This window comes from Neoarius graeffei, chromosome 22, assembly GCF_027579695.1.
Source record: "Neoarius graeffei isolate fNeoGra1 chromosome 22, fNeoGra1.pri, whole genome shotgun sequence".
Classification (NCBI taxonomy): Eukaryota; Metazoa; Chordata; class Actinopteri; order Siluriformes; family Ariidae; genus Neoarius; species Neoarius graeffei.
In genome coordinates, this window is record NC_083590.1 from 30,950,352 (window position 1) to 30,970,962 (window position 20,611).

The window sequence follows — 20,611 nt, forward strand, 5'->3', positions numbered from 1 at the left end:
ACTAAAGGGTTCGCAAACTTTCAAGCACCACAGTACATATCTAGATTTGCATCAAAATCTAATCAATTGTGCCTTCCTCCATGGCTTACCTTTCCTCAAAATTTCATCAAAATCTATTTAATTCTTTTTGAGTTATGTTGGGAACGGACAAACAAACAAAGGCGAAAACATAACCTCCTCCAACTGTCACAAATTAGTTTGGTTTGACTTAGGCAAACATTTACACACAATTTTACTAATACAATTGATGAATTGATCAATACCCAGTGTTCCCAGTTCAACGAAAGTATTCATTTTTGTTTCAGCAGTTAAGAGTATTTGTATAGGACAGTCTGTATTGTTATCATTATTTACCGAAACACCCAGATTCTACCGTTGTTAGATTTGAAATTTGATGTCCGATTCTGGACAGTTGAAGAGTAGAAAAAGTGTGTTATTTATTTATTCATTTTTTAATAATCTTCAGCTGTCCAATTTGGGTGAGCCAGTGCCCATGATAGCCTCAGATTCCTGTTCTTGAGTGACAGGAGAGGAACCTGATGTGGTTTTCTGCCTCTGCAGCCCATCTACTGCATGCGTCGATGTTTTGCGTGTGATGAGATGCCTTTCTGCACATGCAATAATCAAGCCCGATATAACATCATATAACTAAATCCTATAAGCCAGTAAATCGGCCTGACGCTGACGGAGACTGCAGGAAATAGACTCACATGCTGTGTGGAACAACTCAAACAAGAAAGAGCAAATCCAGAAAAATTCCCTAGGAGCTATCACAAAATGTGCAGGTCAAATGAATGGAAAGTGAGTCATTAAGTCAACTAACAATCCGGGCTGTCAACAACGCAGAAGCAAACAGCGTGTAAAACTCTTATCATCAGTGACCATGGACTGTTAAGTGAAGAATAAAACAACGTGGGGTGATGTTAGAAGGAAATAATGCACAGAATCAGACTACCACGGCAGAAAATCTACTGACTGCCCTGCAAAAAAAAAAAACAAAAAAAAAAACGTCAGAGCTTGTTCCTATCCAATTTGAGAATTCAGTGCTGCAGTGTATGTAGTAAGCTATAACTAATACAACATTAGGCAAAATAAATGAAAAAAAAATCACCTATTTCTATTAATGACAGTACCAAATTAGCAGTTTATGTTAAATCGTCCATCTCCTGTTTATTGAATTGTCGCTAAGCTATGCACCCAAAACATATTAGTTCCACTTTTTAAATCTGAAGCTGTTAGCTGTTTAATCAAAGCATGATGAATAAATGAATACACGACACCTACCTACGTGTCTTAAACTAATTACGTCTGAGTGAATAAATGCAAGCATTTTAATCCAAATTCCTCATATAACAGTCTGTTCTGTTCTGATCAGTAAAGTTCAGCCTTAGTCGCATTTTAAATCACAGCTGCATGTTGGAGCTAGCCAGAGTGATGTGAATGTGGATAATAAAAGAAAACCACATGGTGATCACTCATGTCTAGACAGCTCATGCAGGCTTCACTAGACTTCTTGAATGAGGATTGGCACAGAACTCGACTGGACTCCCATTCAGCCAGACTGCATATACATACAGACAGCTAATATACAGATATAGAAACTCTCACACGTGTCATAGTTAAACTTGTAGCGTAAAAAGTTGATATGAATTGGAGATATTAATCAAGAAAAAGTGTATTGAGAGAATATGGCCCCTTAGGGGCTCTGCATGCTCTTGCGACAAGGCTTTCACAGACAGCTTTTCGCAGACAGTTGTAATTTATCGTTGAGCGGGGAGTAATAGGCGTGCGCAATGTTATTTACCGCCACAACGCAAGGGGGCGCAAAGTCACGAAATCGCTAGGAGTAGTTGGTGGGTGTGGTTAGTGGAGTGTTTATCCTCCGGTTACTTATAATGACTAGAACTGGAGTCATATAGATGTACGTACTTCCTCACTTCCTCGATCAACCGCTCTTCATGCTGCTCCATCTTCGCTTGTGTTTTTAAAAATGGTGGTCGTGAAAACAAACCAAACCGGGAAAGTAGGGAAGCGGAAGTGCGTGTACAGCGGATGTAGAGTGGACCAATCAGAGCCCTCTTGTCTGCGAGGCTGTCTGCGGTGGTCACAATTTTTGGGAGGTGCGTGCAGGGCGTCTGCGAAGGGGAGGGCTTCGCAGACGCCATCTGCGACGCCATCTGCGAGGACTGGGTTGTCAGCATAAATTGGCCTTTAGGCATCACCTGAAAGCTACAATGTTTTGTTTTCTTTTCAGCTAAAGCACTGGTCAGACTGAATGGACAGGACTGTGGTGTCTTTGGTCAGCAAATTCAACGGAGAAGCTGCTTATTATTAAGTAATGGTCACACTTGGAGCGCGAGTTGGCCTAGTGGTTAGCATGTCCGTCTCTTGACCGGGAGATCCTGAGCTCTACTTGCGGTTGGGTCATACCAAAGACCATCATAAAAATGGTACCTACTACCGTCTGGCAAGGTACACTGCAATACAGATGCAAGCTGGGAAGTCAAACTCTTGTGGTTACCAGAGGACTAGTCCCCCACTGTAACCCTAGCTGTATAGGCGAGAGGCCAAGGACTATCAGACCGGAGATCGGCGCTGCACCCATGCGCCTCAAACAGCTGGTTAGTACTGGGACAGGAGACCGCCTGGGAAGACCAGATTCTGGCACGAGAGGAACTTTGACTTGACTTGAATGGTCACACTGAACCTTTGCCTCATTGTTTTGTTAATGTTGCTTAATGCATGTGTGAAAAACACATTGACTACCAAACTAATGTTAACTGTGCATTCTTTGTGACTGAAGCCAACTAGTTAAATTAAAAGACTGGCCTCAAAAATGATTTATTTAAATGGGATTTTTACCTCGATCTCGACTTTGTTTTGCTTTCATTTGGTCTTGACACAACCTCAGCTAGTCCTGGTCTTGGACTTGTGTGATGTCGGGATTAGACTACATGCTATTTTTTATCTTTCACGATGGTCACCATGTCAGATTAGGCAATCACAGTGCCATAAATTCTTACCATGTCTTGTCTTGTGGCACAGCAAATTTGACCCCGCCCAATCATCATTCACATCCTTGCGTGTTGTCGTGTGTCAGATATGTGGTGATGAGGTGGAGCTGTTCTATGGAGAATTATCTGTGGGCAAACGCAAAGCCGGGGGGCAACGGAAACGATACAAAGACACGCTTAAGGCCTCTGTGAAGGACTTTGCAATCGATGTCAATGCGTGGGAAACCCTCGCGCTCAACCGCTCCACTTGGCGGCGCACCATCTTGAACGGCGCAATCTTTTCTGAGTCCAACAGGATTGGGGCGGCCGTGGAGAAGAGAAAGAAAAGGAAGGAGAAGGAGTCATCTCGGCAGCCAACCATTAGGTGCGAAACCTGCGGGCGACTATTTCGTGCCAGGATAGGGCTCATTAACCACATGCGAACACATAAACTCAATTGACATCTTGGTCATCTTCACTTGTGAAGGACGAACGTCAAGTGCTGGAAGAGTTTTTAAATTATAAAAATAACTAAAGTCAGGCATATCGGACCCACCTGATCCATCCTGATGCCCTGTGTTTAGCTGAAGTCTCATCACATTGCTCCTGTAGAGGACGGCCCCATACGGACAGTCAAAAGTCACACTTGGAAGACACTCTGGACACTTACAGTAATGTATCTATGGCTGAGGACGACGGTTAACTTGCTAACTTTAGGACTGCAGTTGTCATGAACAATTTTGCACTCAAGTTTCCATCAATGAACAGTTTATAACTTCAACAAAACAGACTTCATGTTATAACTATAATTAATTTCCCTGGTTACACAGTTGTAATTTGTGGCTATATAGGACACCATTATAGAAGGAAAATTATTTATAATCATGCTATCTGTTATCACCCAAATGAGGATGGGTTCCCTGTTGAGTCTGGTTCTTCTAAAGGTTTCTTCCTCATGTCTGAGGGAGTTTTTCCTTGCCACCATCGCCACAGGCTTGTTCATCAGGGATAGATTAGGAATAAAATTAGCTCATGTTAAAAGTCTTTAATTTTTTGTAAAGCTGCTTTGCAATAATGTCTGTTGTTAAAAACGCTATACAAATAAACATGACTTGACATAATCCAAATTGTAATCCAAAATCACAACGGAGAACAGGCAATGGTCGAGCGAGGCACAGAGTGGAAGAGGCGAGGACGAAGGCAGAATCAAAAGTCGAGTTAACTGCATCCTTCTATGTGTGCGCTGATTGCACTCTAATCCGGGACAGGTGTGTGTAATTAGTCTTTGGGGCTCACAGAGCTAGTGCGCGTGAGTAGAAGTTCGATGAGCGCCAGGCCACAAATGCACGCGGATGTCATATCGTGGAGTAGGGTCAAGAAATTGTCAGTCATGGCTATCAAGGAACTGGTTGTCAGAGTTGTCAAACTAGATGACAAAATACAAAAAATTCGGACATGCTAGACTTTTCGTCGGGGTGTTGAGCATTCCAGACGCCACATCACTTTTCATATTCGGGCTCAACACTGGAAATTTGTCACCCACAACAAAATCATGTCAAAATTGGGCTGAATTCCTTTAGCATTAAACTTGACTACAGTGCTTTTTTTTTTTTTTTAGGTGACAGATCCTAAAACTTAATTATGGACTTGGTGAGCTATACGTGTTATCCACAAAGGTCTAATCTAGATAGCTGACATCACCAGTGACCTCACCATTGACATTTGTGCTCGCTAATTAGGTTATTGCCTGACCCCTCACTGCTGTGGACCAAAACCAATGACGTGTTCTGGTTTTGGAAGATGAACACAACTGCTGTCTCTATGTCACCTGACAGACATCTACCGAATTGTGACAGAGACTCAAGAATTCCCTGAAAGGTAACAGGTGATGTGTGGAATTATTACGTTATTATTTTATATGGGGCGGCATGGTGATGTAGTGGTTAGCACTGTCATCTCACAGCAAGAAGGTTCTGGGTTCGAGCCCAGCTGTCGACGGAGGTCCTTCTGTGTGGAGTTTGCATGTTCTCCCCGTGTCTGCGTGGGTTTCCTCCGGGTGCTCCGGTTTCCCCCACAGTCCAAAGACATGTGGTTTGGTTAACATGGGGCAGCCATGGCCTGAAGGTTGGGCTGAAGTGCCCTTGACCAAGGCACCTAACCCTCAACTGCTCCCCGGGCGCTGTAGCATAGCTGCCCACTGTTCTGGGTATGTATTGCTGACTGCTTCAGATGGGTTAAATGAAGAGTAGGAATTTCACAGTGCTTGAGTGTGCATGTGACAAAGCTTTCTTCTTCTATGCTTACTGTCATAGAGTTCCTGTTTCAGTATGAAGTTCCCATGTTTTGTCTGCCCTGTTTATTGTTTCTGATTACTACCTGGTTTCGACCCTCACCTCTTTTCTGGTTTGCTGGTATGGATTATCCCTGTGTAGTTCTGCCTCCCTGTGTTTTGGACTATGAAGACGGTTTCTGGTTTGCCTTCAGTAAACAGCACACTGATTTCACACACTTGCATCCTGCCTCTTCAACACACCAGACTATGTTACACTCATTGTATTCGGGTTTAACAACTAGTACACTTATTCTATCATTAAAGAAACTTAAATGCCAAAGATGATATTCTTCTCTTTTCTTTTGATTGGACTAATGCAGAAATGGGTGGGCGGCACGGTGGTGTAGTGGTTAGCGCTGTCACCTCACAGCAAGAAGGTCCGGGTTCGAGCCCCATGGCCGGCGAGGGCCTTTCTGTGCGAAGTTTGCATGTTCTCCCCGTGTCCGCGTGGGTTTCCTCCGGGTGCTCCGGTTTCCCCCACAGTCCAAAGACATGCAGGTTAGGTTAACTGGTGACTCTAAATTGACCGTAGGTGTGAATGTGAGTGTGAATGGTTGTCTGTGTCTGTGTGTCAGCCCTGTGATGACCTGGCGACTTGTCCAGGGTGTACCCCGCCTTTCACCCGTAGTCAGCTGGGATAGGCTCCAGCTTGCCTGCGACCCTGTAGAGCAGGATAAAGCGGCTAGAGATAATGAGATGAGATGAATGCAGAAATGGACAGTTAGTGTGGTCCTCCAGTCAATAGCATCCAGCTTTCCACTAACGTGGCACAAATAGCAGTTCGAGTAGAGGTGTTCGATTTCTTATGAGCATGCCTTTTCATTTTTAAAGGAACTGGGCTCCAACACACCCAACATCAGGTGCATTCACATTGATCATTATTACAGAAAGGCAACATGTTCTCACATATGAAAGTAGTCTATGATGTTCAGCCAAGGGTGTTGGAAAGCTTACGTGATGTAAACACTTGTGGAAACATTCTAAAACAAGAACTACAGAATTCCTGAATGAGGTCCAGTGATCACTAACAGTGAAGCAAACTGGGTGATGGACCTGGCATTTCAGAGCAAAGCAAACACTATATAACAACATCACAAACATGGAGCAAGCTGAGTTTGAAGCTGTTGATCTTTATAGCTTGTCTGAAATTGATTTTAACATGAGAAGCACTTTTTAAAACCAGGTGCTCTCTCAGAAAAGCACAATTCATGGATGGCCCCCGATACCACAATGGTTTGACATGTTTGCCAATTTGCAACGTGTTAAAGAATGACATCATTAAAAAAATCATTTATATCTATAGCTATGTTAATTTCTGAGAAAGAAACCACAATGTCCTCTGTCCTTTACTATGATGGAACATTTTCATGGAACAGCGTTACCACTTCCTGTGACAAAGTGCTGACACTGGAGACTCCTTCCGTAATTGTTAAATAAACATCTGTTGCTTTTGTACAGAATAAATCAACACATTCAGACCAATCGGAATTGAGAATCCAACATACAAGACTTGATTTGCATATTAGTGAAAGACAGATTTATACAGTACATTTCCAGGAAAGATGCAAAATGCTACACCATTTTGCCTTCCCATCAATACTTAGAGAGTTGCACAACCACTGAAATTACAAGTGGATTCATCTGAATGCATTGTCTTCTTGTTGTAGTGTGGATTCCAAGATGGCTGAAGCTATTGCACTGTTTCTGGAACAGGCTTTATTATGATTATTCAGTGTTGTAGTCGAGTCACTAAACCTCGAGTCCAAGTCCAGTCTCGAGTCCCCAGTGTTCAAGTCTGAGTCAAGTCCAAGTCATTAAAAAAATTTGAGTCAAATCCGAGTTGAGTCCACTAATGATCTGAGTCGAGTCTGAGAACAAGAGTCCAACCGCACCATGTGACGGTGGCTGTTTTAGCGCCATTAACATTAGTTTGTTCCTGAACATGACGTATGAACAGGTGAATGTGCTTCTCTGTGTCAGGGAGTGTGAAGTATTCTGTCAGAGATGGTTGGGAGACGGATGTAAGTGCAGAAGGTGTGTTTATTAATACAAGTGAGGACGGTAAACAATCCAGAATGGCAGGCAAAATCGTAAAATGGTGAAACAGGCGATAGGTCAAGCGAGGCACAAACAGGCTATCGTAGACTTGGCAGAATCAAAGACGAGAAACAGGAAATCAGGGATCAGCAAACCAAGCAAGGAAATAAGGCTTGGTAATGTGTCAGCAACGCAACTCAATACTTTGCAAAGTAAGTGTGTTTTCACAGTTTTTCTATTGGCGCGCTGATTGCGCTTTAATCCTGTGCAAGTGCAAGTCGCTTACAGTGAGCACACATGAGAGTCTGCTTGGCGCGCGCACTGTCCAGACCACGCTCGAGAGTCTATCTGATGCACGCACCAGGGCACGCAGGTGTGATACTCTTTCACGAAATTATTAAAAAAATTAATGTAGATATAAATATCTCATCTCATCTCATTATCTCTAGCTGCTTCTACAGGGTCGCTATCCCAGCTGACTATGGGTGAAAGGCGGGGTACACTCTGGACAAGTCGCCAGGTCATCACAGGGCTAGATATAAATATCTTATGCCAAATTATTATTAAGTCATGTTAGAAAAAATAAAGAGTCCAAGTCATCAGTGCTGAAGTCCAAGTCAAGTCACGAGTCCTTAAAATTAGGGCACAAGTCGGACTCAAATTTGAGTCCTGGACTCGAGTACTACAAGCCCGTTGTTGTTGTTGTTATTATTATTAGTCATAGTATTATTATAACACAGCATGGTGGTGTAGTGGTTAGCACTGTTGCTTCACAGCAAGAAGGTTCTGGGTTCGAACCCAGTGGCCGGCGAGGGCCTTTCTGTGCGGAGTTTGCATGTTCTCCCCGTGTCTGCGTAGGTTTGCTCCGGTTTCCGCCACAGTCCAAAGACCTGCAGTTAGGTTAACGTGGGGTGGCCTTGGGCTGAAGTGCCCTTGAACAAGGTACCTAACCCCTGACTGCTCCCTGGGCGCTGTAGTGTGGCTGCCCACTGCTCTGGGTGTGTGTGCCTCTGGTCACTGCTTCAGATGGGTTAAATGCAGAGGATGAGTCTCACTGTGCTTGCAATGTGCACGTGACAAATAAAGGTTTCTTCTTCTTTATTATTATTATTGTTACTTTTTGACTGCTTTGTACTCTGGGATGTTCACTAAAGCATGTTTTATGGTCACGTTGTCAAAAATTATGTAAAAGTCACATGTAAGCCACTTTGCCACATGCCCAAGATGCAGTTTTCTATCATTTTCATGTTTCAGTGCAGGAAACTATGAAGCTGAAAATGTTAGTGTGGTAAAAGCATAAATGTGGCATTTTGAAAATGAGCCATTATTGTGTAGATGAAGCCTTAGTCACTCTGTGCAGCTTGTGTTTGAACAATCAGGACAATACAGTCCTGCATAACCTCGAACAAGAACTAAAAATTGCTAATATCAGATGACTTCTGTGATGAAAACACCTGGAATATATGCAGTTCTAGTCAGAAGTTTACATACAGTGACATGAATGTCATCTTGGATATGAATGTCATGGCAATATTTGGGCTTTCAGTAATTTCTTTGAACTGTTCTTTTCTGTGGCAGAATGATTGTACAGCATATAGCTTTAATAAAAAAAAAAAACACTAGAATTTGGTGCACAAGTTTTAATTTTCTTTGGGTTTTCTGAAATCAACACAGGGTCAAAAATATACATACAGCACACCTAATATTTGGGTAAAATGTCTCTTCGCAAGATTCACCTTGACCAAATATTTTTGTTTACCATGAACAAGCTTCTGGCAGAATTCTGATTGGATATTTCATGACTCTTCATGGTAGAATTGGTAGAGTTCAATTAAATTAGTTTTTTTTTTTCTTGGCATGGACTTGACTGATAAGCACTGTCCATATATTTTCAATAGGGTTGAAGTCAGGACTTGTTTAAAGCTTAATGTTAGCCTGCTTTTTCCTCCACAACCAGCTCTGATGTGTGTTTGGGTTCATCGTCCTGTTGTTACTCCCAAGTCGTGTTCAAGTTTCTGATGGTTTATGCTGAAGAATTCTGAGGTAGTCCTCCTCCTTCATTATTCCATCCACTTTGTGCAATGAACCAGTTCCACTGGCAGTAAAACAGCCCCAGAGCATGATGATCCTACCACCACCATCAGCTGGTACAGTGTCCCTCTGTACATGGTGGTCACTGTGGCCAAACAACTCAATCTTTGTCTTATCTGACCATACAGCTTTCCTCCAGAAGGCTTTTTCTTTGTCCGTGTGGTCAGCTTCAACCTTTAGTTAAGCTTGAAGGTGTCAGTTTTGGAGCAGGGGGGTTATTTCTTGGATAGCAGCCTCTTAGTCCACGGTGATCTGAACTGTAGACAGTGATCCATCAGCTTCCAGTTCATGGCAGGGCTGTGCCATGGTGGTTCCCAGGTTGTTTCTGACCATCCAAACCAACTTCCTTTCAGCTGAGGGTGACAGTTTGGGTTTTCCTGAAGCAAAGTGGCTTGGCAAAGTGACTACACTTCACAATAACTTGGATACAATTGTTTGATCTGATCTTGGAATTTGCAGTTGTTTAGAAATGGCTCCAAGAGACATTCCGGAGTTGTGTATATCTGTGATCCTCTTTCTCAGATCTGCACTGAGCTCCTTGGACTTTCCCATTTTATTGTGTGTTGGCCAATCCAATGAGTGCTGTAAACAAACCCTTTTTATGAAGGCACAGAGAAGCTACCAGCTGTAGTCAATCATGATCACTAACAGGAAGTTAAGAGACCTTGGCATTGGCAAGATAAGAGACATTTTAGAAGTTTCAGCGTCTCTGAATTATTAATCTAAGTGAGTGTATGTAAATTTTTGACCCTGTATGTGTAATTTTGACCCTGTGTTGATTTCAGAAAACCTAAATAAAATTAAAACTTGTGCATCAAATTCTGGTGTTTTTTTTTTTTTTTTCAATTAAAGATGTATGCTGTCCAATCATTCTGCCACAGAAAAAGAACAGTTCAAAGAAATTACTGAAAGCCCAAATATTACCATGACATTCATATCCAAGATGACATTCATGTCACTGTATGTAAACTCTCATCCCCCTCTCTCTCATTATCTCTAGCTGCTTTATCCTGTTCTACAAGGTCGCAGGCAAGCTGGAGCCTATCCCAGCTGACTACGGGTGAAAGGCGGGGTACACCCTGGACAAGTCGCCAGGTCATCACAGGGCTGACACATAGACACAGACAACCATTCACACTCACATTCACACCTACGGTCAATTTAGAGTCACCAGTTAACCTAACCTGCATGTCTTTGGACTGTGGGGGAAACCGGAGCACCCGGAGGAAACCCACACGGACACGGGGAGAACATGCAAACTCCGCACAGAAAGGCCCTCGCCGGCCACGGGGCTCGAACCCGGACCTTCTTGCTGTGAGGCGACAGCGCTAACCACTACACCACCGTGCCGCCCTGTATGTTAACTTCTGACCATAACTGTAACTTCCTGGAAAAGTTCCTGTGACAAGTAAAATGACAGGGCATACATTTATTTCTCTTTCTCTCTCTCTCTCTCTCTCTCTCTGTCTCTCTGTGTGTGTGTGTGTGGTTGAATCAGAGTGTTGTGGTCTGTCTGGCTGAGATCAGCAGGAGTGGCATTGACATTAGCCAGCTGTGTGTGGTCCAGTTTCTATGTGACAGTGACCGGCTACTGGATTTACAATCTCCGCCCCCACATTGCTCACTGCTTGTGGCCATTTTCCATCTCCCTGCATCCCTTTCCCCTGCTGTGCATATCACTCATTCTAATGGGGTGCTTTCAGATAGAAAGTAAAAAAAAAAAAAAGGAACACGAGACAAAAGTGGGTCAGACCCAACATCCCCCCATTCACCCACCACAACTGGTAACTTGTGGAAGAGAAAGAGGAAATCAGAGAGAGAGAGAGAGAGAGAGAGAGAGAGAGCATATGATGGGTGGCCCATCAGATGCCAGATGGTCAGTACAATAAAATGTACAGACATTATTCAGGAAGGATAAAGGGCATACAGCTCAGGTCGTTTTCAGGTCTTGCTAATCTTGCTAATCATTTCCGCATGCTGGTCCTGGTAATATTATGGATTACCGTCACTGATAAACACATTAATTACACAAAAGCATTAAGCTATTTTGAGATTCTCAGGTGGTGTTTACATTAGACCGTATCCATCTTGTTTTCGTCGCGGATGCACTGTCCGTGCACATTAAAACGCCGGGAAACGACTCCACAGGCGGAACAACTTGAATCCGCCAGGGCGCACATATTCAACCCAGTTCGTATCTGATCCGGTGCTGTGTAAGCATTGAGGAACGAGGAAACGCAGTGCTGAGTTCTAGCTGATGTCGTCATTGGACAATGTCACTGCGACATCCACCTTCCTGATTCGCTGGCGTTGGTCATGCCACGTTGGTCATGTGACGCGACTGCTGAAAAATGGCGTGGACTACAGGAAACGACACACAGCGGCTCAGTCCCGAATCACTGCTCGTGCGCTTCACTTGCGCGCTCTGTGAGCTGCGCAGGGCCGGAGTGCGCACCCTCCAGAGGGCACTCGCTGTTCAGGGCGGAGTGATTTGGAGCGCAGGAGGAAGCGCTGAGCCGCACTGAGGTTTATTTACACATTTCAACTTATTTACCTCCTTCAGGCGCTTAAACTCAGTGAGAACATGAACATCACAGCCAGGTGTGTTTATCTGCTGGAGAAGGTGTTCGCTTGCCATCCTTCCACTTGCAAGTGGTGAGTGACTTGCGCATGCCCGATATGTACTGGGATCATGTGACGTGCCGTCTAATTAGTCATGTGATTAGCGTATCCGTGTCTTGGCGTTGCTGTGTGCACGCGAATCGTTTTAAAAACGTTAATCTGATGATCCGCTGATACGGTCTAATGTAAACACCACCTCAGTCTCAGGGGGGAAAAAAAATCCAATTCACATGTTCGACCCGATAAGCAAGCCCAATACACAATGTCATAGCTACAATACCCATATGACAGGTGCAATTAAAAATCTATATTTAGCTTGACATGGACAATGTACCATTTTCCCCCCAGAACGTATTTCAATCATTGCATTATTTTAAAACATCCTAGTCACATAACTAGCATAAAGCATGCTAAGACCCTCAATAAAAGCATATTCAATACATGTCTGTGAGATACAAAGGCCAGAATTTATTCAAATAGTCAAGTGTGTACAACAAAGGTGCACATCAAAATCAGCGTCTCATTGCCAACATGCCACCTACTCACATTCCACTTCCTTAAAAAAAAAAAAAACAATCTATGTGTCTTACAAGTGCTTACTTCCTGATGCTGATGAGCTTGACAGCAACATTCGTGTAGTTCTTCAGCAGCTTTGACAGCATAATAATAACCAAAGCGCATAATAACTACTGAATTGCTTCAAATGATGACATTTAAGGCTGGGCACGATGAAGAAAGACATATTTTGGAGGGGGAAAAAAAAGCATTGACATTCACCAAAATACACAACACAAATGTACAGTTAAAGGTTCTCGACCCTTTGTCCCGTATCGTATCACATTGCTTTTGGAGATATACATGTTGCTGGGCCATGCAGAGGCTAAGAGGTGCAAAAGGTAAAGCTGACACTCACCGGGTCTTTCGCTTTCTGTGCTAACAATGCAAAGGTAGAAATCTTGCTGCAGAGGCATTTAGTGTGGACTGTGGGCGACGGGAGCGTTTTGCAGCCTTCTGTGTCCCAGTTTTCCTCACCATCCTCACTGTTGATAGGGCAAACACACACAAGCAAAAATGAGACCGAGACATTCGGAGTGAACTAACTGGGGTTGAGGAATTAATCAGTGGGGGTTGTGTAACTGATTGACAAACGCTTCGCTTTATATTTACGACATACATGATTTCTATCTACTTCGCACTTCTACTCCCTTACGGTACGACATTTCTTTTTTGTCATCTATTTATAAAGTCACAAGATGACTTTTAGCATCAGGTAGCTTCAAGATGTTGGTCGAAAATTGTACCGAAATTATATGGAATCAATGTTGTGCCAAAATGTTCATACAATACTTTTGAAATATCAAACAAAAATGACAAATCAAAATACAAAAAAACAAAAAAAGTCAATTTTTTTTAGACTGGCAAACAAATTATTCATGTAATCGTGCAAAATATCAGTCTATTACTCTTCAGAAACCTTTTATTTTTGTTCCGCGTCTTTCTCAGTTTTGTTTGACGTAATTTATTTTGGTTGCGATTCCAGCTTTCTCGTTTGCGCTCCCTGACTTTTTGCTTGCAGTTTTGGCACAAACTTCACGTGTGGGTGGGCTGTCCAGGAATGCATTCCCACTGGCTAACTTGTGTTTGACTGACAGCTACGCCCAGCCATTCCCCCGGAGGCTGTTGCGGCCATTTCCTACTCGGATTCTGGCGGACTGTTTGACGAGTGACCGATCCATTGACGGTAAACAAGGATGGAGTGGACTTCAGTGGCGACTATGATATTGAATTTACACTTTGTTGAATTAATTCAATATCATAGTCGCCACTGAAGTCCACTCGATCCTTGTTTACCGTCAATGGATCGGTCACTCGTCAAACAGTCCGCCAAAACCCGAGTAGGAAATCGGTGAGCGTAGCTGTCAGTCAAACACAAGTTAGCCAATGGGAATGCATTCCTGGACAGCCCACCCACACGTGAAGTTTGTGCCAAAACTGCAAGCAAAAAGTCAGGGAGCGCAAACGAGAAAGCTGGAATCGCAACCAAAATAAATTACGTCAAACAAAACTGAGAAAGACGCGGAACAAAAATAAAAGGTTTCTGAAGAGTAATAGACTGATATTTTGCATGATTACACGAATAATTTGTTTGCCAGTCTAAAAAAATTGACTTTTTTTGGTTTTTTTGTATTTTGATTTGTCGTTTTTGTTTGATATTTCAAAAGTATTGTATGAACATTTTGGCACAAAATTGATTCCATAAAATTAAACTTTAATAGACAGGACACTGAAAACGAGATCTTTCATGTAATCCGTGGCTGTTATGCACACTTTGTCTTGAGCAAATACTGAGGATCCAATTAGCTTGTACTATCAGAGTTATTATCATGCTAACTAACATTTGAGAGATTAACAATAAAGCTGTTGATACTTACCTGATCTCTCAAATGTGAGCTAGACATTAGCATCAACTAATTTGTATTATCAGACTCATTGACATCCGAGCTAACATTTGAGAGACTAGCAATAAAGTTGACACAAGTTAACCTCAGCTAATTCGTGCGCTCTCAAATGTGAGCTTGATATTAGTACTTCAACTTTTTGCCAACATTTTTTTTTCCATGAAATTTTGCTGAAGTAAAAAAATTACTGACTACCTGACACAACAAGCAAAATAGTGAAGATGGCAGGAGTTTCAGAGGCAATGGAAGTGTGTATGCTGGGAGAAAATGGAGAACCAAAACCATGACATCAATCTCTATACCGTATGTCACTCGTGAGTAAATCGATGAATTGTTTTGACAAATTTGGGTACTTTTTGTTTGTGAATGTGTCTATATAATAAAAAGAAAATCACACATTTGCTTGAAGATATGAAGTTTATCTTCTCGTGTTGAAAAACTTGTATTTTTCATATGAAATACATCACGGATCTGAGTGACATATTTAAATAATATTGGCTGGCTTTTTTCGTGGTATATCAGATATATTCCATTCAGCTAGCATGATACTGAACTCATCTTTGACTCGTTCAATATCATGGTAGCTGAATGGAATATATCTAATGTAGCACGAAAAAAAAAGCCAGCCAATATTATTATTATTATTATTTTTATACACTACCGTTCAAAAGTTTGGGGTCACTTTGAAATTTGCTTATTTTTGAAAGAAAAGCACTGTTCTTTTCAATGAAGATCACTTTAAACTAATCAGAAATCCACTCTATACATTGCTAATGTGGTAAATGACTATTCTAGCTGCAAATGTCTGGTTTTTGGTGCAATATCTCCATAGGTGTATAGAGGCCCATTTCCAGCAACTCTCACTCCAGTGTTCTAATGGTACAATGTGTTTGCTTATTGCCTCAGAAGGCTAATGGATGATTAGAAAACCCTTGTACAATCATGTTAGCACAGCTGAAAACAGTTGAGCTCTTTAGAGAAGCTATAAAACTGACCTTCCTTTGAGCAGATTGAGTTTCTGGAGCATCACATTTGTGGGGTCGATTAAATGCTCAAAATGGCCAGAAAAATGTCTTGACTATATTTTCTATTCATTTTACAGCTTATGGTGGTAAATAAAAGTGTGACTTTTCATGGAAAACACAAAATTGTCTGGGTGACCCCAAACTTTTGAACAGTAGTGTGCATACACACTCTCTTTTCCAGTTTTTCGATGTCCGTTGGTATGTTTTTCTCTTGTAAACAGAAGGGAACCATCAGGGCCTTCTAGGCATTCAGAGAAGGCCCAAACATATCAGCATTTCAAATGTTATATTTAATTTCTCTCATTCTTTAATTGCTTTCATTCTTTTATATTTTTATTATAATTATTGTCTTCTACTTTTAATTTGGCCTCATTTGCTATCAAATTTGCTTCAGAAATGAAAGGGTTATTGTCCTGAAAACATTAAAATTGAGTTATCCAATGAGATTTTTTTGTTTGTTGTCTCTAGGCCGAGAAGAGTTTAGAGCTGGCTCACTCATTGCTGGGACAGAAGGCCATGGCAGTGTATGTTTATGTAGGAAGTGGCAGATTAATTAACCACTCGGATTTTGATTTATAGTGGGCATGACCAAAAATTTATCACCCTCGGCCTTCTCAAAGGCCAACGTGAGCTTAACCCCGAGTCGGCGCAATCAGCGCAGCAGTGAAGTCATCTTCCAGCCGGTGTAGTGTTCATCAGTAGTGTTAACGAATTTTAATAAAGCGGTCAAGCCAGTGCTATCGAGACCAAGTAGCACAGGCTAACAACCAAGAAACTAAGATTTCTGTCTCCAGACTCTTCTTCCATGCTGCACGCTCGCTACAATATTTTTCACTCAGACTTAAGTATTCATTTCCCTGTGTCATTTACTGAGTTACATTTAAAATCAGCATCGACAACTATACACAACGGAGCGACCTGGCAGCCTGCCACTAATCCCTTACAAAATCCTTTGCCCTGTTGCTTTTTTGGTGTGTCTGGCTAAGTTTTGGCTGAGCTCAAGTCCCAGCTCTAATAGTAATGATTTGCCACTGCTTGTAAATATGCATGAAGGATACAGTATCTAATGAAGTTTTGGTAGCCTTTCGGGTGTTCAACGCACCTTTCTCTTTCCCAGTGAACAAAGAAATGCTTCTGTGCACGCGCAGCAGAAAACTTTCTCATTGAATATTCACATCAGCTCTGACATGTGACGTCACGTTGTCTTGACAACCATGCAATATCGTAAACCATATTCAACACTCATTCTCCATTGGGTAGTGACATAATACATGTAGGATAAGTGATATGCTAACAATATTGCATGCTATCAAACCAAATGAATGAAGCCCGCTAGAAGGGAATCGAACACATTTTTATTCCATGGAAAAAGTGTCCTGTATGGATAATAATTCCTGATATTTCACTCCAATGGTGTCACTCCCAGTGTTTTCCCGCTGACTAGATGCGTGTTGTCAAAATGACGAACCGGTTTAAAATGAACTCTTTTGATTAACTTGCATTTTTTTTTGTGGATCTGTCCATATAATATAAAGAACATTACAGGGTTGTGCGAAGGCATGAAGCTTTTCTTCTCGTGTTGGAAATATTTTATTCATTCACTACGCTCATTCATAAACATGTTCACCACTCGAAGATAAACTTTATATCTTCTCGGAACTGTTTAACATTCTCTATATATGTTATGAAAACAGGTAGCAGACTGAACTTATAGCCATTTAAACATAATCAAAGCATAACCTTGGCCTTGTGCTGTATTTGTTATGCTTCTGAACCGACAGTCCCTGTATTGTCATGCTTTTTGCATTGTGCTACTAGAGGGACAATATTCAACCCCACTCTTTTCCACATGTATGTAAAAGATGAATTTCAATTCCTACTGACCAGGAGTGGGTTTCCCCAAAGCCTCTTAATGCTAAGAGCATCTTAACTAGGAGAGAGAGTGTTCATTGTGATGTTCGCGCTACCATTTAACGATGATTGTTGTGCGCCGATGCTTTTGGGAAACTCACCCCAGACCAGAGATATGACACACATTCGAAAACAAACCTTTCTTTGAACACAATCTTCTTTTTTTTCTTCTCCTCTCGACAGTGCTTATTAATTACACTTTTAGACAAATTAATTATAGTTGGAATAAAATAATTAAGCTTAAAAAGAAAGTAGGTGAAGCTGTTCCTGTTGTATCATTGTGACACACTTTGTAATAATCCCCAACCACCCATTTGAACTATACGAGGGACTGATATGAAATTGTTTCATCAAACTTACTAAATGAAAGGGGATGTTTTCAGTCTCAATGCTGAATTAGACAGGACAGAATGATATAGTGCTGTAGTCGAGTCACTAAACCTCGAGTCCGAGTCCAGTCTCGAGTCCCCAGTGTTCAAGTCCACGTCAAGTCCAAAAGAATTTTGAAAAAAAAAATTGAGTCGAGTCCAACACTCCAACCGCACCATTTGACGGTGGCTGTTTCAGTGCCATTAACATTAGTTTGTTCCTGAACATGACGTATGAACAGGTGAATATGCTTCTCTTTATCAGGGAGTGTGAAGTATTCTGTCAGAGATGGTTGGGAGACGGATGTAAGTACAGAAGGTGTGTTTATTAACACAAGTGAAGACAGTAAACAATCTGGAACGGCAGGCAAAATCATAAAACGGTGAAACAGGCAATAGGTCGAGCGAGGCACAAACAGGCTATCGTAGACTCGGTAGAATCAAAGACGAGAAACAGGAAATCAGGAAACCAAACAAGGAAATAAGGCTCAGTAATGTATCAGCAATGCAACTCAATACTTCGCAAAGTAAGTGTGTTTTTATATAGGCGCGCTGATTGCGCCTTCATCCGGTGTAGGTGCGAGTTGTTTACAGCATGCACGAGAGTCCGTTTGGCGTGTGCGCTGTCCGGAGCGCGCCCGAAAATCTATCTGATGCACACGCCAAGGCGTGCAGGTGCGACACTCTTGCGCAAAATTAGTACAAAATTTAATGTAGATATAAATATCTTGTGCCAGATTATTATGGCATGTTAGAAAAAAAAGAAAAAAATCAGAGTCCTCGTCTCCAGTTTACGAGTCCAAATGCAGTTAATGCATGAGTCCAAGTCCAAGTCATCAGTGCTCAAGTCCAAGTTGAATCACGAGTCCTTAAAATTAGGGCACGAGTCGGGCTCGAGTACTCCAAGCCTGGAATGATGTGATGTTTTTTTCTTGTTTAGGTGCCACATAATTACAGCACAACACTGTATTTATGGTGTGTCTAATTGTCTGACGTGATACAGTTTATCCAAGCTATCAACAACTCCGGTGCTCCTAGGCCCATGACATCACATCATGCCAATCGTATTTGTCTTTTCTTAAACTTTAGAAGTCAAGAAATACAAACTCAACTTCAAAATAATTTCATTGCTTTAGTCCACTCATGACCCCACGTTATCTGAAACGAAGCAACACTGTAGAAGGTGTATCCTCTGGGTACTTGACACAATCACATCATGTCATGGATGTCACTTTTTTTTGTCATTTTGTAAAAAATAAAAATAAAAATATTCACCTTGTAATGTCGCTTCAGGATTCAGTGCAATTTGTTTGGGCCGATACTGAACAAGTATCAGAAACAATGCATTTAGTGTCTTCAGTACTGAACTGGTGGCGGCTTACTGAAAATGAACTGGTGCAATGTGAGGTAACAAATGTTTTCCACCTTGTGCCAAAGATTTAGTGTGTTGTAAAATAGAAAAACATGGTTACATGGTCCTGATACCATTTTTTTTGTGCTAGAAAGTGGTTCTTTGAGGTTTAGCTTTAATTTGCAGCACAATAATGGATGGAATCCGATATTCACATAACACAGACATTACCTAAAGCCCAAGGCCCCATCACTGATCCAGACTAATCACACCTTTTTACATCTTTTTTTCCTGGTATAATTTAAATTTCGGCTCCACTTCTGTTTATCACCTGCATTTGTCTACATTTAGTGCCATCTCATTCCTTCTCCTTCTTATTCATGTTATTATGCCCAGTTTAGACTCCCCTGTCTCTGCTTAATTAATTTAAAGCCCCGTTATTGGAAAGTTTGATGTTCAATGCTATGATGAACATTCAGCGCTTTTAATTAGTGATCTAATTCCCAGTAACCTCACGGCAGGCATGCATATGCCCACTTGTTCTAGCAGCGGCATGGGAGAGACTGCACTTATCAAATGGACATGTGCCTATTAATACTAATTTGCTAATTAATTGCAGTGGATGCATGATGAAGGAGCATGGAGAAAGCATTTAGTTAAAAAGCTGTTTCACTATCACAATCGAGAATTAATTATCCCAGCTGAACTCTCACAGTTCATTGAGAACAACGTGCGATGATTTTTTTTTTTAGGGATGTAGAAATATGATTCTTATAACATGACTAGATCACTTAGATAAAAAAAAAACTCTCTCTCTCTCTCTATATATATATATATATATATATATAGAGAGAGAGAGAGGGGGCAGCACGGTGGTGTAGTGGTTAGCGCTGTTGTCTCACAGCAAGAAGGTCCGGGTTCGAGCCCCGGGGCCGGCGAGGGCCTTTCTGTGCGGAGTTTGCATGTTCTCCCCGTGTCCGCGTGGGTTTCCTCCGGGTGCTCCGGTTTCCCCCACAGTCCAAAGACATGCAGGTTAGGTTAACTGGTGACTCTAAATTGACCGTAGGTGTGAATGTGAGTGTGAATGGTTGTCTGTGTCTATGTGTCAGCCCTGTGATGACCTGGCGACTTGTCCAGGGTGTACCCCGCCCTTCGCCTGTAGTCAGCTGGGATAGGCTCCAGCTTGCCTGCGGCCCTGTAGAACAGGATAAAGCGGCTACAGATAATGAGATGATATATATATATATATATATTAGTGCTGTCAAGCGATTAAAATATTTAATCGCGATTAATGTCGCGACTGTCATAGTTAACTCGCGATTAATCGCAATTTAATTGCACATTTTTGTCACATGAAAAACCATTGTAATTCTCTTATCAGCATAAAAAAGTGAATGGGCTTGCTCACCGTTCGAACTACGG

General features: G+C 41.8%; 1 protein-coding gene across 1 annotated transcript in view; it reads right to left on the bottom strand.

Moving 5' to 3' along the window:
* The window catches only part of adgrb2 (adhesion G protein-coupled receptor B2), an 836,040-nt gene that overhangs the window by 265,064 nt on the left and 550,365 nt on the right, over positions 1–20,611 (bottom strand). The window contains exon 16 of the mRNA XM_060904734.1: positions 12,989–13,115. Within this exon, the coding sequence (XP_060760717.1) occupies positions 12,989–13,115 (127 nt within the window). The remainder of the gene's footprint in view (positions 1–12,988; positions 13,116–20,611) is intronic.